This window comes from Xiphias gladius, chromosome 19 (assembly GCF_016859285.1).
Source record: "Xiphias gladius isolate SHS-SW01 ecotype Sanya breed wild chromosome 19, ASM1685928v1, whole genome shotgun sequence".
Lineage (NCBI taxonomy): Eukaryota > Metazoa > Chordata > Actinopteri > Istiophoriformes > Xiphiidae > Xiphias > Xiphias gladius.
In genome coordinates, this window is record NC_053418.1 from 20020210 (window position 1) to 20036811 (window position 16602).

General features: G+C 42.0%; 1 protein-coding gene across 2 annotated transcripts in view; it reads left to right on the forward strand.

Moving 5' to 3' along the window:
• Nucleotides 1-13044, forward strand: part of tcf7l1b (transcription factor 7 like 1b) — a 33221-nt gene extending 20177 nt beyond the window's left edge. Inside the window, exons 5-12 of one of the 2 annotated variants that reach the window (XM_040156214.1) lie at nt 7162-7297; nt 7962-8064; nt 8694-8777; nt 10654-10797; nt 10932-11094; nt 11185-11292; nt 11497-11548; nt 12171-13044. In XM_040156214.1, coding sequence (XP_040012148.1) covers nt 7162-7297; nt 7962-8064; nt 8694-8777; nt 10654-10797; nt 10932-11094; nt 11185-11292; nt 11497-11548; nt 12171-12655 — 1275 coding nt within the window. In that variant the 3' untranslated portion in view covers nt 12656-13044. The remainder of the gene's footprint in view (nt 1-7161; nt 7298-7961; nt 8065-8693; nt 8778-10653; nt 10798-10931; nt 11095-11184; nt 11293-11496; nt 11549-12170) is intronic. The other variant, XM_040156215.1, reaches the window with a different exon arrangement.
• The last annotated feature ends 3558 nt before the right edge of the window (nt 13045-16602 follow it).

Genomic DNA, 16602 nt, shown 5'->3' on the forward strand with positions numbered 1-16602 from the left:
TTATCAACATTTCCGATTACTGCTGCATGTGCACGCTGTAGTCTGATTTCTTGTGTGGTTTTCATTCAGTGCAAGCGTCAGGAAGACTGTGGAGTAAACCAGAGAAAGTGTGTTTGACAAAAGAGCAATGTGGCTGGTTGGAGGAGGGGAAAAAATCTCATAATTTCCACAGTAAAATTTCGCACACCAAAAATAACTGAGCTATTTGTTCTGGTTGTCAGTAAATGAATGAATCCAACATCAGCAAAGTCTCACAATTTTTCATCCCTTACTTTGTTTCCTTCAGGCTACATCCAATTATCAAACAAATCATGTAAACCTATTGGGGAAATCCGTTTACTGCAAACCATTTAAATGCTTTAATCAAACTATCACCATAATGTGGTTATTGAGAATAATGAAGTTATAGGTTGCATGTAAATTTACTGGTTCCCATCCATGAACAGCTACCCCCATGATGCCTACAGCCACCGCAGGCCAACTGCTGAACAGTCTGTCTTTCTTTACCACAATAACTCAGTCTCCACCATAAATCTCTCAAGTTTGAACCTCCTTGCCACTCATGAACTTTCCCACACAGGTGTGAACTGGTCATGATGGTGTCTCACTCTGGTTGGACAATGCGGGGCCTTAGCAGACCTGTTTGGTTAGTGGCTTCGCTGAAGGATGTGTGTTAGGGATTGAAAACATTAGATAACTTGAAGCTCAGAGCATCTATCTAACATCTCACCTACTTGATTGTATCAGGGTGTTTTCTGGTTCGGGCAGTCATGTTAAGCAGTGCATGGAGCAGAAAGCCACAAGCACTACACTTTAGTAGTAAGAACCTTTGTGGCTCAGCCCCTTGACCTGACATATCCTGGCTAGACATGTTTGCTGAGTTTGTGGTTGATTCTCTGGATCTGCAGTGATGCACATGACAAAATACTCATTGAGCACAGTCAATGGGAAATTGTTGTGAAGGGGATGGATTATGCTCATGGGAATCCAGGACTGACTTACGTCTCAATGGAAACCAATTCAGGATATTCTATTAGAATAAATGCTGACCTTTCAGTGACCCTGGTGATTTTTCTCAGAGACACAGAAGCGGCTGTGTGACGTTTTGTTGCCGCAAAGTTATTTTAATTCATCCAGCCCGTGCGTAACATTATGAAATATTTGAATCCACATTGGAGGGAGATAGAATTAAGAGAAAAAGTGAAAACATCGAGTATGGTAATAGCAACTGGATTTAAAGGAAATGAAAGCACACTGACGGGGGTGGGGTTCTCTGCTTGGATTGTTTCTGTCCTTCAGTGGTTGCTGCTACTTTTCATGTGGCTCAATGTTGGCGCTTTTCCTTTTTTGTCTGGCCTTCATCTCTTTGAACGTCATTAAGCCAGAGACGTCAATACAGGCAGAAACATTGTAGAGGACTGAGAATGAGAGAGATCAAAATGTTTTCGCAGAAATGTCAATCACGTTGTCTGAATAATAAGTAGCCTTCACTGTTGTGAACGTAAATATGTAAATATACTGTCGGTACTTTCCTTAAGTTTGGAACATTTGGTCTTATGTGTCATGCATGTAAAGGTTATTGAAATGCTTTATTATTTGTACATGGGAACTTATAGAATCCTATACAGGTTGTACATTGTTGCTAGCAGGCTGCTTCGTATCTTGATTTTAAATTTCATACTTTTATAGTTGATACTTTGACTTTTTAAAGGAGGTCAGATATATGATCATTTTACTATTTTTATTGCAATTGAATGATACAGCTTTAATGAATGGGCAGTCCAAGACCGAAGAAAATGAGATAACATTATTGTCTTAAAGTTTATGTTACACTTTGATTTTAAAGTGGTATAAAAGGTGGGGAGGTTCACTGAAAGTGCAAAAGCTGTCATTATGTGAACTAAAAGAGGAAGTTGCCATGCTTGATCCGGTGACCTGTTAGCAGAGGGTCATTTGATGTGTGGTGGGAAACTCTAATACCGGGTACGAAAGGGAAACACCCTGCTCTGCTCTTACCCCCACTCCGGGCCAGGAGCCCACATGCCCCTCTGGTGTGCTGCTGCTGACAGGGAGCCAGGCTGATTATGTGCTCATTACTCCAGCCGGGGAGAGAGAGGGTGGGAGGGGAGCAGCAGGCTGGCTCCCCAGGCCTGCAGGCCCCCCAGGCCCCAACACTGCACTAATGAGAGCAGGGGGAGCGGATGGGCACACACGGGGGGCCAGGGATTACTGCCCAGGGCCAGAGAGAGACCAGAGGAGAGGTGGTGAGGAGACACCAGCAGGGACTCCTGAAGCAGACTTGTACTTCTGCAGTCATTCTGCAAACGTGTGTTAAATCTGACATTGTTGTTTTCTTTTAATGATGGACTGGCATGGTTTGGAATATCTGTCGAGACCTGCTTGTAGGTACATGTGCATCTTATATTTTGTATACGTGGTAACTATCCATAATGTTAGTGTACTGATTAGGTTTTTGAGGTCTATTAGTTTCGAGACCTGCTCAGTCAGGCTCCTCTGCAAATTAATAAATCTTCCAAGAGCGAGTCACAACGTGAAATTAATGTTGATATTTAAATTTTTTCATGAATGATATCATCTCGCATTCGTACGTATGCCCGCAGAGATCAACGCAATTATTGTCGGAGGACTGAAATCGCTTTGACATTTCTGCTAATTCTGGCAATGTGGAACAAGAGAAGACGACGCAAAATAGAAATCGGAGCATTCATGGGTACAAAAAAGTCCAGGGAAAGACCATCCTGCCACTGCAGATTGGGTCTATAAGGCCTGTATGCTAATCGGACCCTGCTCTGGCCAGAGATCCTCAATTATTCAACAGACAGGTTTGTTTAGCATTCACTTGGTATTGCTTTTGGTAGTAATGGTGGTGGTGGGGTGGGAGGACTGGGAAGAGGGGAACAAGCTTTTCTATGAACATACCACACCCCACCATGCACACACACACACACACACACACACACACACACACACACACACACACACACACACACACACACACACACTCACATGCGCATGCACAGACAGGCACACACCCACTCATTCCAGTCCAGCACCCCAAAACCCCCATATCATCTCCTGTGCTCAGAGGGCTGCCTTCTTATGAATAATACATCAAAGGTGCTGCAGGGCTTAGTGATGCAGTATGAGGAACTTGTCAGCCCATCAGTAGTGGCCGAGCTGGACCAGGGAGCAGAGGAGAGGAGGGGAGAGGAGAGGAGGAAAGAAGTAGAGGTGGCATGGCTGTCTGAATGATCATACTCATCTTACACAACGTACCGATTCACAGTCATTAACAGTCTGCTGATAAAGATGTCAAGGCTGCGTACTTCCCTCACTGAGGTCATTCAGTCATTTGCAGTAATTTGTCCATAAGGCCTATTCCCCGTGTCATTACCGACTACACTGACTAGTACTGTTATGCTGGATTAGAAGGAGCTGTGACTCTCTAATGAGGCAGAACTGACCAGAGTGTCTGTCTCTCAGTTACTTATCAGATCAGGGCGCACTCACAGCGTAAATATGGGCTGATCTTCACTTGACAGGGTCATAAAAAATCCCCCTCTTTGTTTCAATATTGCGTTAGTGTCTAGAGTAATATAGGCAACGAGGGACCTGGTCCTGTCAGCGTGTCATAAATCACTTAGTCACCGAATTGTCCAAGTGAATTGAAGTGGCAAGGTCTAGAGCAGCATTCCAGAGATGCCTTTTGTCTCCCTGCATGTCTCTGGTCAACTCTCAGGGCTGTATCACAGTTTAGGTAGACATATTAACTGAAAAAGATGCTTTTTTTTTTTTTTTTTTGCTCTTTCAAAGCAATACGTACAGTATACTTGCTTTCGACCCATATTCGTTCAACAGACTTTTGACTGGGAGTCCGGTGAGATTTTCTCCTTTTTCATTAGGCAGTGAACAACCGGGATCCATCATGAAATCAAAGGCTTTTGGGAGGACTGAAATGAATACTGATCTAAGGTCTGCAGCCCTGCTGGGCCGCTGCAGAGACAAGATCCTCTTCAGAAATGGAATAAGGAACCAGTGCTTTGATTCCAATCAACCTTTGAAACAGACAAATCTGTGATTGCAGAATGAGTGAAATTACACAAGATACTATTTATTAGTGGCAGATTTACAAGAAAATGATATTAATGATAAATAAAAAATATTTATTACACCGCTAGATCCCATTGAGATTTGTGCATGTTTGTGTCTATATATGCTGTGCTGATTTTGCTAGCCCTTTTAATTTATTTAATGACCGCTGGGGATACTCACTCCAGTAATATGACGCCGCTCTGCGCTCTATTATTCTAACCTAGAATATTACTACTATTGACCTTTTTTAGAGGCGATGACCAGACGTAAAGCACACGTTGTCTGTGATGAATGGCATAGTTTTGGAACGGTTGATTTTAAAGACATACGACACGGTCAGTCCCCTCTCACGTCCGCTTCCTGTTGGCGTTGACAAACAAGGCTTGGATTTCTCAGCATGCCAGGCATTCTTTTCACCCTGTCTTTCCTGGAGTTTTGAAAGGCCTCTGAGCCTCCCACCCAGAATCGTCGAGCATAAAGACACACAAAGCTGCAGGGTTATTCAGTTTGTTCTAAGCTCTCTTCCCCATCGGCTGTTTGCCTAGTAATTCAATTCAGATGTGCAGGATCCAAAAACATGTTTGCTTGAATGAAATCCACCCCTCCACCCACATTGACCAAGAACTGTGCTTTTCTTAGCACTGTTCCAAGTTGGACAGCCAAGCGAGGTACTGCCACCTCGGCCTTTTTAGCTTCAAACCCTCTTAAGAGACAGACGTCTTTTCTCTGCATCGGCTCAGCAACTTTTTGCCGTGTTTTTTTTATTTTTTATTTTTAAACCTTCCTGTCACTATGTCCAGTCTCTCTAAGGCCTGCTCTGGGTGTTTTTACTTGCTAGCTGAGAGGTATGCACCACTGCAGACCTGTTTGCAATAAGCATGTCTATGTAAAGAGCATGATTTCTGTCTCTCGATGTAGATACCATCTGGTTCCAGGTTGCTCTTTATCCATCCTATCACATAGGTGTTGTTTATATTTAAAACATGGCTCATGTTCCTTGTGGTTTCCTTATTACACTTTGCTTGTGGGTTGTGAAACCAGACATATGAAGCTGTCAAGGACCGGAGGAATATTACCTCTACACATAAAGCAAGTGAAAGAAGGCATTGATTCATTAGTGTTTAGTTTTAAGTCATGATTGAGCCATTAGTCTAGTTTTTCAATTTTACAAAACCACATTGAACTCTCTCAGAGCTCTGGTGAACTTAATTAATTTAAATTAGTTGAGAAATTTTTGCAAATTTTGATTGACTTAATTCAAAAATGTAATGATTTAAACACAGGACTTTGCTAGATGAAGTAGCAGTCTTTATTCCTAACGGACAAACTCTGGCAGGTAGGATACAGGTCAGAGTAGTTTTGCATATGTGCAACCTGCATACTCCATTTTTTTCCCAATTCTGTCAGGCTACTGAACTGAGAGGCAACCCGGAGTTGAAACTTCAAACTTAGAAACATGTTTAGAGCACACTATTGGTTTATTCCAGGATGTGAATAATTAATAGGCATCATTTCAAATTCTCACTGAACTTCTTCCCAAAATGTGTTGGCACCCAGGTCTAGAGGTCTGAAACAGTCCTCACAATATAGGGAAAATGCAGGCATATTGTACATCAAGTAGAACAACAAAGCACAACTCAAATATACATGACAAGTGGGACCTGGGATTTCAACCCAGCAAGTCAACACAATTTCTGCCATGACTCTTTATCAAAGCGTTTTCTGTGTTGTGTGAAACCGTATTCTCTGCGCATCATCATATGCGTTGACCTTATACGCTCTGAGTCTGGAGAACCCAAAAAAAGTCCTGAGCAAAGTGATCTTAATATAGCCATGTTTAACACCAGTAAATATTTTCCTCACTCCATCTGGCATTACCAGAATCAAAGCGTGCTTTAGACATGGGAGAAACCACACTTGCTAAAGATTTAAAAGGAGGAAAAGGCTGGACCTTCCTTTAAAAAAAAAAAAAAAAAAAAAAAGTGGCAGAGAAAAAAGCTACGATTTGGAACAATTCTAAGCAGCGTGAAGCAGGAGAGTGTACACAACTCTCAATGCAAACCTTGTTCCCTAGCAGACCACGTTGGAGAGAGACGAGAGGTTGAGAAGGGGGTGGGAAGGGATATTGAAGAAAGGTTAGCCTGGAGGAACAAGACTCCTTTTTCTCCCCCCCTCCCCACCCCTTGACCCTCCCATGTGACAAGTTGAGCCAACAAGTGCTCTATTCAACCAGGCAGCCAGAGGAAATGACTGTGAGGCTGAGTGCTGCCTAATGAAAGTAGAGACGCTGGTTATTATTATTGTCTTCATCATCCTCTTCATAGTCGTAGTGTAGGTTAGACCTCGGCAAGGATCTGCGCTTTTTCCAAAGTATTGTCTAAATAGTTTAAAGATCCAAACTGTGTGTAAAAGGACGTTTTTCTCTGTACGCTCTGTTCTTCACCACTTATCGTTAGTTATACAGAATTTTATGTGTTTTTCTAACATTAGGTCATCTGTAGTATAACGTGGCAGTGTAATCCACCCATGGGTCTCTGCTCATTCCCATCAAGTGACTGCTGTCAGACAGAGTGGGAGATGATGTCTCCACTTCTTTATGGGTATTCAATTTACCTTAACCCGATTGTGTTTGTTTGTGGCTTGCTGGTGTGACGTTTGGACTCTGTGGCAGTGCTGTTTTTCTTGTTGGACTGAACAAACAGTTCTCTCCTTAGCTAAATGACCGTAATTGTCTTGGCATGTGTCTGCAATACTTTTTAGTGTTTCTTGGTGCCGGTCCAGATTGCATCACAGCGCCGGTCACACGCACAGACTGTGATGTTTACCATGGAGGCCACTCACATTTGATGGACTATTTCCTACATGCATTTCTTTTTGAATAATGGCCAACAGAAATCATGTGCAGGGTACAGTGTGGGATAGTAAAACTGCTTACTTTGATGGATTACTTGACTTTCACTCTGCTTTGAACGTTGTATCAAACACTTGTTGCGAATCGGTCGCTTCCTTCTCATAAATACGTGTGCCTGTTCTTCTCTTCATCAACAGTCCAATAAAGTCCCCGTGGTGCAGCATGCCCACCATGTCCACCCACTGACGCCGCTCATCACCTACAGCAATGAACACTTCTCCCCCGGCACGCCGCCGTCACACCTCTCCCCAGAGATCCTCGACCCAAAGACAGGTGAAGTCTCATGGATGGACACTGATTCACATCACTGTACACTTCAGATGCTATAGTGATACTCCGCATAAAATCGGCCAGTGGTTTTGAAATGTTGAAATGTAAAAATTACAGTTTTCTTTTTTACGGAGTTCAGAGGCTTTAATCATCTTAAATTCCTGTCAGTTACTATGAATTCAGATAGTGACTAATAGACACAATAGACAAAAGTCTTGAAACATCCGCAGAAACCAGGAGGCAGGCACTCTAATGAACACAAATGAACGTACACAGATAAGCTTGAAAGAGTCGGGAAGTATGAAAAGGAAGCAGCGTGTTTAGACATATTTTAGCAAAGCTGTTCTTTTTGTGGAACATACTGAGCAAGTTTCTACTGACATTTTGTTGACACTTTATTTTTTACCTTGAAAGTTGGTTACTGTTGGAATCACCAAAGTGAATTCACCACAGTTTCTGTCCTCTGCGAAAGATGAAACTACAAACGTTATACAGCTGCCTTTAATGCCAACACTCAAAAGATTGTCAGGAGTATAACAAAGATTTTGACTTTATTTTCAGAGATTAAAAATTCTTTTAAATCACCGCTCTACGGAAAGAGCATGCTGCATCAGCAAATATGCACTGTATATTAAAAGCTTGTTTCTTCTGTCTGTAACACCTGCAGGTATTCCCCGGACACCTCACCCATCAGAGCTCTCTCCATACTACCCCCTGTCTCCTGGTGCTGTGGGTTCCATCGCACACCCTCTGGGCTGGCTCATGCCACAGTAAGTCCCCTTTACTGTCAGCTGTCCAAGTAGCCAGATGTGTTTTGTTCCAAAAAGTGTGTAGAAATAATGGAATATTAAATTTTTTGTTCCAGAAACTAAATTAACATGCTCATACCTAAAAATATTTATACCAAATATGTTGGGCAGACATCTTCAATCGCTTTTTTCGAATCATTTGTTTTGCAGTTATGTTCACTTGCTTTGAAGTCCCATGTCATCACGCCACACTTAAAGTGTTAGCAAAATAACTCAGCTGCTTACAGTGAGATAAAAATTAGGAAAAGCCCAATTAATTTTTAATAAAGTTCAAGTCAAGTTAATCATGAAGGACACAATTTTTGTCAGCTTTGCTGACAGCAGTGTTGGAATTTTATGCTCCATGGTTGAAGTGCAGGTATATCATATCAGAACAATGATGAATTAAAACATTTGAGTTTACCAGGAGTAATTTATGAGCATTTATTGGTTTTGCTACAGGCCTCATAATCAATTGCAACGGTGATGTTCCACGATCAGGGGATTTGAGTTGATGAGTTGAGGATTAGTGCTGGTGGGTTGGCTATCAGCTGTGTTTGATCCACCTACCACTGCAGCTTTTGCTCACTCTGTCTCCCTCTGTCTCTCAGGCAAGGCCAGCCCATGTACTCCATCCCTCCAGGGGGATTCCGTCACCCCTATCCAGCACTAGCAATGAATGCATCCATGTCCAGGTGAGCAGATCATGTTCAGCAACACCCCAACCTTCCCACAGGGAAGGATTTAATATCTGCTGCTACTGTTACATGATTTAATCACATTTCTCGCCAGCATTTTTAGACTGTTGGTAAAATAAATGGCTGGTGGTCAGTTAAAGTTCATTTGTAACCATTGTTAAGCTGTTACGGCATCACTTTAAGGAAACAGCCTAAATCTTGTTTTGAATTGTTGCTTAATATCTCTCAAACACATACATCTGGGATATAAAGCAGAATTTAAAAAGTTACTTCCACTTTTGACAAAACATCGTCAGATCACGGACAACCATCGATGTCAGGCCTACAAAGGGATGTGAGGTCTTAGTCTATCACAGACAAGTTCAGCTTCTTAAATAGAGTGAACACATTATTGGCATTCAGCACTCCTCTCCTGTCTTTTCTCTCAGAGCTAAGCTTCTGTGGTCAGGCCGGTGTTCTGAGCCATTCCACAACACACACGCATAGCGCCGAGATGAAAGGGCTGAGAATCGATTAGGACAAATCAAAGCTCATCTGAACCTACCCGTCCCATCAGACTAAACTCTCTGACCCTCTGTCAAAATTGGAAAGATTTGTAGTGGGCCTTCCGGTGTTAGTATGAGATGAAATATTCAGAAGGGTCTCTGTGATCAATACCATGTGCAGCTCCATCCTGAGGTGAACTTGCAACAATCAGAACATACTTCACACAACTGTTTGTACTATGTAATGCATCAGATTTAGGGCATCCCAAATATTGCACCAATCCACACACACACACACACACACACACGCACACGCACACACACACACACACACACACACACACACACACACACACACACACCAATCCTGCATCACATGAATCTTAATGGCAGCATTTAAAAAAAAAATTGTGTAGCTTGACTGCATGCCTTTACTTGGAGCAGCAGCAGAGTTATTCACTGTGGACTAAGCCGGATGTTTACAGATAGAGTCAGTATAGGTTTATTACCAAGGGAATGCTATGGCACCTCCTTGTTTATACAATATAAATTATTAAATAGATCACAGCGAAAACATCAGCTCTTGATTGGAGATGTTTTATAAGACTTAATACCCTTTTTTAAAAACTTAAATAGATATAGAGATAGTGATAGTGAACATTGACTGAGGAGTCAAAGCCAGCTTTATCTATCTCTCTGTGTGAGCAATTGTAACCTTGACTCCACTGCTGTTTTTTCTGATGGCTAGAAACAGTTAGAAAAGCTTCAGGATATAAGTTAACACTGGGTTGGTCCGTGCTGAATGTATCATAAGGTAAAGCTAATAACTCTGGACTCACCTCACGCAAGTACAAGGCTATATTGTGCGTTGTCTCCCACGACAGTTTGTGTAACATATTGAAAGACTCTGAATAGAGGACGTTTCCTATGTAACATTTAGTACGGAGTGTTTGATAGAGAGGTATGGAACTCTGTCCATTACAACGCTGCATTGTATTAACAGTGGGAAATTGAGAGCGCCGCTTTGTAAAAGGTGTTCTGTGTGGACGACTGTCAGAACGCTCTCCATGGTCTGGAATGTGCTAAAGAAAGTGGTTTCAGGTGTCACGGCCATGCTGTCACCATGGCGACAACACACTCCACTTTTCTCCAGCCATGGCTGAATAAAGGGGCTTTTGAAAAAGTCTTTATTTGAACAAAAAGCGAGCATGTAACTCATTGTGCGTATGAATTTAGTCTAGACGGACGCGGTAGGCACAGAGAATTTCACCTGGAGGGTAAGGCAGGGCAGTAATGTGCCAAGTTACCTGAGCCTTCTCTCAACAGAGCATCAGAAATTCGCTGCTAAAACTCGACTGTGACAATGTTGCCTCCTTTCGCCTTCTCAGCTTGGTGTCCAGCCGTTTCTCCCCTCACATGGTGACTCCGCCTCCGCACAGCCTCCACCAGACCGGCATTCCCCATCCTGCCATCGTCTCCCCGGCCATCAAGCAGGAGCCCAGCAGTGACAACATCAGTCCCTCAATGCATGCGTACGGACAATTCAGATAGTCATCAAAACCCGCTTGTGTTGCTGCACAGTGTTTACTCTTGTTGTCTTTCTGTTACCAGTACCCCTCCACCGTTCACACTTTATTAACAGCGTCTTTTTAATGTTTTGGATTAGCAGGAAATCCCCTGTTGCTCCCAAGAAGGAAGAGGACAAGAAGCCTCATATCAAGAAGCCCCTGAATGCTTTCATGTTGTATATGAAGGAGATGAGAGCCAAAGTGGTGGCAGAGTGCACTCTGAAAGAGAGCGCTGCCATCAACCAGATCCTTGGAAGACGGGTAAGTGGCGCAGACAGAGATGTGAATTTATAACTGTGTGTGTGCGAGTGTGTTTAGCAGTCCTTTGATATATTCTGTCTTTGTCCACAGTGGCATTCCTTGTCAAGAGAGGAACAAGCCAAATACTACGAGCTGGCCAGAAAAGAGAGGCAACTCCACTCCCAGCTCTACCCAGGATGGTCAGCACGAGATAACTATGTGAGTAGGACATTACCATGATCTGCTCTTATATCAACGGGTAGAGGGAGTTAGAAAAGTCCTTTTTTTCTGACTACATTCAGCCAAACGTGACTGTATCAGTTAATTATAGTAACCACACTTTAGTTCTCATAAACTGAAGTCACTGAGGTGGCGTACGTTCACAGTGAAAAACGACATTTTTTTTTTTTTTTTTCTGTGCAGGGAAAGAGGAAAAAGAGGAAGAGAGAGAATAAACCAGACTCAAAACCAGAAGGTAAGGGGCCTTTTTGCCCTGACAGCCTTTATTTGTTTTTGTATTTCACATACTGGAGTATGAAAGAAAAACTGTAGAAACTAACAGTGAGAGCTGTATTTCTCTTGCAAAACTCAAGTGCAACCTGGGACACTAAACCTTTATTCTGCTATTTTTATCTACCTATTTTTTTGCATGGATTCTTTTCATCACTAACACGTACTAACTTCTTTCCCTGCTTCTGTACTTTGACAAGCAGCTTATGAGGTTCAGTGCTAATAGTGGCAGGTATGTCTGCTGTTGTCCAACTAAATGACCACAGTAATTGGCCCAAAATAAGATAGCTTTCCACACTTAAGTGCACATTTTAATATGGTGTCATGTTCCTTTTTGCATCATAAATGCATACCATCAATACCACCATGAATATGTTTAACATTCTGTTTCACTGTCCCTGTTGTGACGTGTTTTCAACTTGATTTGAACAAGTCATGCTCAAGAACATCCACTGCCATCATTTTCACTGTTGTAATCATCACTCCTCCACTTCTGTCACCCGGCAGCACTGAGGGACTTGAACATGATTTGAAGCCAGCAGGAGATCTATAATTCATCATCTTCACTTTTCCTTTGTCTTCCCCAGACTTCTCGATAAGAAGCAAGAAGCAGTGTGTGCAGTACCTGCCCTCGGAGAAGATGTGCGACAGCCCTGCGTCGTCCCACGGCAGCATGTTGGACTCGCCAGCCACTCCCTCCGCAGCCTTGGCCTCCCCAGCTGCTCCGGCCGCCACTCACTCCGAGCAGGCCCAGCCGCTATCGCTCACCACCAAACCAGAGGGTCGCATGCACCACCACTTCTCCCTACCTGGGAAGGCTTCTGGATCGACATCCTCCTCTTCCTCCTCCTCCTCTTCTTCCTCCTCCTCATCCCAACCCACCATCTCCATCCCAATTGGTACTTCAGGTAGCCAGTCAACCACACCCATCCTCTCCCGGCCAATCCCCTTCACCTCTCTTCACCCCTCCATGCTCTCCCCCCCTTCCCCTTTCCATCAGGCAGCCCTTCACTCCCATCATGCCCTGTTCCAGTCGCAGCCCCTGTCCTTGGTAACCAAACCAACTGAATGAATCTGCAAAGGCAAATTTTCTCCCATTTATTGCGCTGTATATTGCTTTTCTTTAAAATAGGTATTAGAACAACTTTTTTTCTAAATGATGAAAAGGAAGAAATATTATTGGTCAATATTTGACCGTCTCCTTTTCTACATCTCTCAATGAAACAAAATGTATTTTTTGTAAAGTTTACTGCAGAACTGGTTTCTTTTTGATGCATTTATCCAATGAACCTCTTGTATAAAAGAACCAATGTACATAAAGTTTCTTTATAAAAACAAAAAGGAACAAAAACATGTTTTCTTTTTAGCCAAAACCTGATTAATGTTAGTATTAAGTTTAAGTCATAGTACTGGCCAATAATTGCAGCCCCCTTTTCAATTCAGTGTGTTCCCCTTCTTTGACATGTTAAATAAACATTTGAAATTGTTTCTTAAAAGAAATGCCTCGGTCTGTCTTTTCACGTGCATTTAGACCATGTTTTTGTCATTTAATAAAGAGAGGTTTCCTTAACAAGGTAATGTGGTTTGGATTAATATTCTCATAATAGAGACCATGGTGCGTAATAAGTTTATAATTGAATTTTGTAGGTGTGGACAATGTAGATTTAATGAGCAGTATAATTTTACTACAGCAACAATGACATTGAATGGAAGTCCATAACACACCTCTCAATTTTTTTAGGTTCATTTTATGCTTCAGCACTAACCAGGGAACATCTTCATAAAAACCTTGCTGATGTTGGCAAGGAGTTTAATGTTTAATAAAGCAGAATTGGAGTACCCACACTGGAAAACGAGTGCCTGAACCAGGGTAACAAAAAATTTCATGCCCAAAATAAATACAACTAAAAAAATAATAGACGTCTGCTCCTTCTTGGAATATAGTGTCCCACAACAATGACAAAAAAGCAGGTCAGCCCGTACCCAGCGCAACAAACCCTGCTTGGGTTCCCTGTTCCTTTTGCACTTTTACTGCATCTTTATTCACCATTTGGCACACAGCTTAGGCTTTAATTAACTCAGAGGTAATGGGATGGAGCCCCTGGGACCTCATTAGGCATTTCAATTAGTGAAAAATACACAAGGTAGGTTACAGTTTTTGGTGGCTTTGGAGATGAGGAGTAGTGCCAGGGATGGACCAACTATGTCAGAGCAGCGGGGGGCGTCATGGCCTGGAAGAGCCCACTGACGCATATACACATTTTACTATTAAAGATGACTTTCCAGATAGTAAACAGCACCACCGGACACACCGGACCAATAGAGCAGTCTGTGTTAATTGATTTTAAGCACACTATATACATGATCTCAACACCATCGGAGATCTGTAGGAGTCAAAGCCATGCATTAATAATCAGTTAGTGAGCTATTATTTATCATCCATTTAATGTTAATTGTCTGTGACAGAATCAGATGTCAGTGTCATAAAACAAAATGACCTCTCCTTTCAGAGAGACTCCTAAAACTGCAGACAGGTGGACTGAGGGTGTGTTTCTGTTCTGGCCCCCCTGTGAGAGGCACCAAACTGTCAAGTCTCCGCTGCTCGGTTTTTAGGGAAATCATTAGCCATAATAAGTTTTTGCTTGTGTGCCGTTCTGTCTTAGATCATTCCAGGCAAAACCACACAGTCTGTGGTGCCACGGCTGCCTACTCTGAGGCACCTCACCAATCCCTCAGTGATATTACAGGTAATGAGTTGTCAAAACAGCCAGCAAATCTGTCTCCTCAAGGCCATATATCTAGTTCAATGTTCATTTCTCCTAAAACAGTACCTTTATTATGAAACTCAGTTCCCAAGTGAATGACTTCACATATGCTGGTTATTGCGGGTATTCTTCTGGTAGATATATCGCCATACTTGTGCCTGCTTATTTTTATTGTTTTCACTTGTTTCTTTCTTGAAGTCTATTAAAACGTGATTATTAAAACAACACTTCTTAGGCGAAATTTAGTACATAGCAGATTAGCAAGTAGGATTTTAAAGCACATGCCTTTTGTTTCAGTATCAAACAAAATGTCTATTTGAAATGGAATAAAAGGTATGTTTTCTTAAATTTCCCATGCACCACTCAAAATGTAACATGCTGCTGTTTATCTCTAAACACGGATGTCGTTCGCATCCATTCAACATCTGCCATGTAAGCACGAGGTCAGATTTAATACATGTTAATTTTTGCTCATTAAATTCTTCCAATCTCTTGCCAAGCTTCTTTTTTGGGCCTTCCTTTGATCTTGAATTTATTCCAGGTTAACTCTTTGATAGTTCCCAGGCATAATATTGCACCTAGAAGTCACTATCACCCATCAGCATCATTAGGTCTAAATCCGATTCCATGACCTTATATTCGTGTTAATAACAGGATGCTGTGTTTGCTTCACGTGTGGTTTCCCAAGGTGATATTAATTGATTGTTTCTCTAACATTCACTGTGCTTAGCAAGACTCAGCTGGTGCCTTCGTGGAGATAGGTATGGCTGGCTGTGAGCTTAAGAACGTCCTTAATGTATTATTCATACCCATTTGACCTTAAAGATGGAAATGCAAATGTGTGTCAAGAATGAGAGGGATCATAGGACTTTTCAAATGTCAAAGAGCCCGGCACAATTAAGACATATTCATTACAAGAACCCACAGGTCCACCACACCATGCTGAGATGTAAAACACCAATTAACATCTGGATCATTACCTCACCTCTAAAGCTACTGCACACATTCAATTGTAATCCTTATAATGCTGTTACAGTAAACACTGTGCTCAGCAGCAAAGTTTACTGACTTTATGCTAATTATTTTTACTTGATGGTGTTTTACTCTAAGTACTATTTCATACCCTTTAAGCTTGTTAAAGGATAACACAATGAGTTGATAGTATTTGAAAACCCCTACGATCACATATAGATAAAGTAGTCTGGTGTCATGTTGCGTTTTTGTCAGTTTTTTTTTCAATTGCATCGTATATCAATACTGCCATCTGCTGACAAGGTCAAATACTGACACAACCACCTCTTGTGGAGTAAACATCCCCACCAAGTCAACACCCAGCCTGTGGGTGGCAGCAACAACACAAATGATATCAGCTCCACTCCCTCCTGTGGTGGATCATTAGAAAAAAACAAAAGATCTTGTATTATAATGAATATAAAATGTAATTTTCCATCGGTGCTCTCTTTCCCCTTTACAAGCTCAGGCCGGTTGAGTGTAATGGGGTGTAAGTACAATAGGAGGATGTCAGCCTCACATACAGTAGAATCTATATCTGGATCTAAACATTTACTCTCCCTTTGTTTCAACATGTGCCATTCAAATTAAGCTAAACAATGTGGCGATGAGAGTCGAGTCCTGTCCTCCCACTGGATGGCTGTCTATACCAAGATTCACTGACATAAAGAAGTCAAGTCGACTTGCTCAGATATGCAAACATGCATTGTTTCACTATATACATAGCTATGTGCAGGCATCTGAAGGAAATGTGCAATGACAATCCCTGAAAAGGGCAAGAGGGGCTTTACATCTTCTCTGTTTGAACAACTGTCATCAACAGCATGAACAGCATTTTGATGACACATGGATGACAGTGCATTTATCTAACCCTTTTCACTTAGCTGCAAGATCTGTGAGACATAAGGGAATCTGACTGGTTGTGTCTGGTCATATGATTTCTTTGTATATAAACTGGTGGGTTCAAGGTTTCAGGGTCAGGGACTTCGAACTGCTACACTTGATCGGAGGTGACATTGTTGGGAAAGGTGCCGGGAAGTGGCACTTTCTAGATTATCATGTGAGAGCTGAAATTAAATGTATTGTAATAAATGGCACTGAATATATTTTAATCTGGTTGATGCATTTTTTTTTCGATATTAAATTTCAACTGCAATTGAAATCAGTTTAAGTAAGACGTGAAGAGCACGAGGGAACTTTAGTTACCGGCAAATACAGCAGCCCTGGTGTGTCAGCAGTCCAG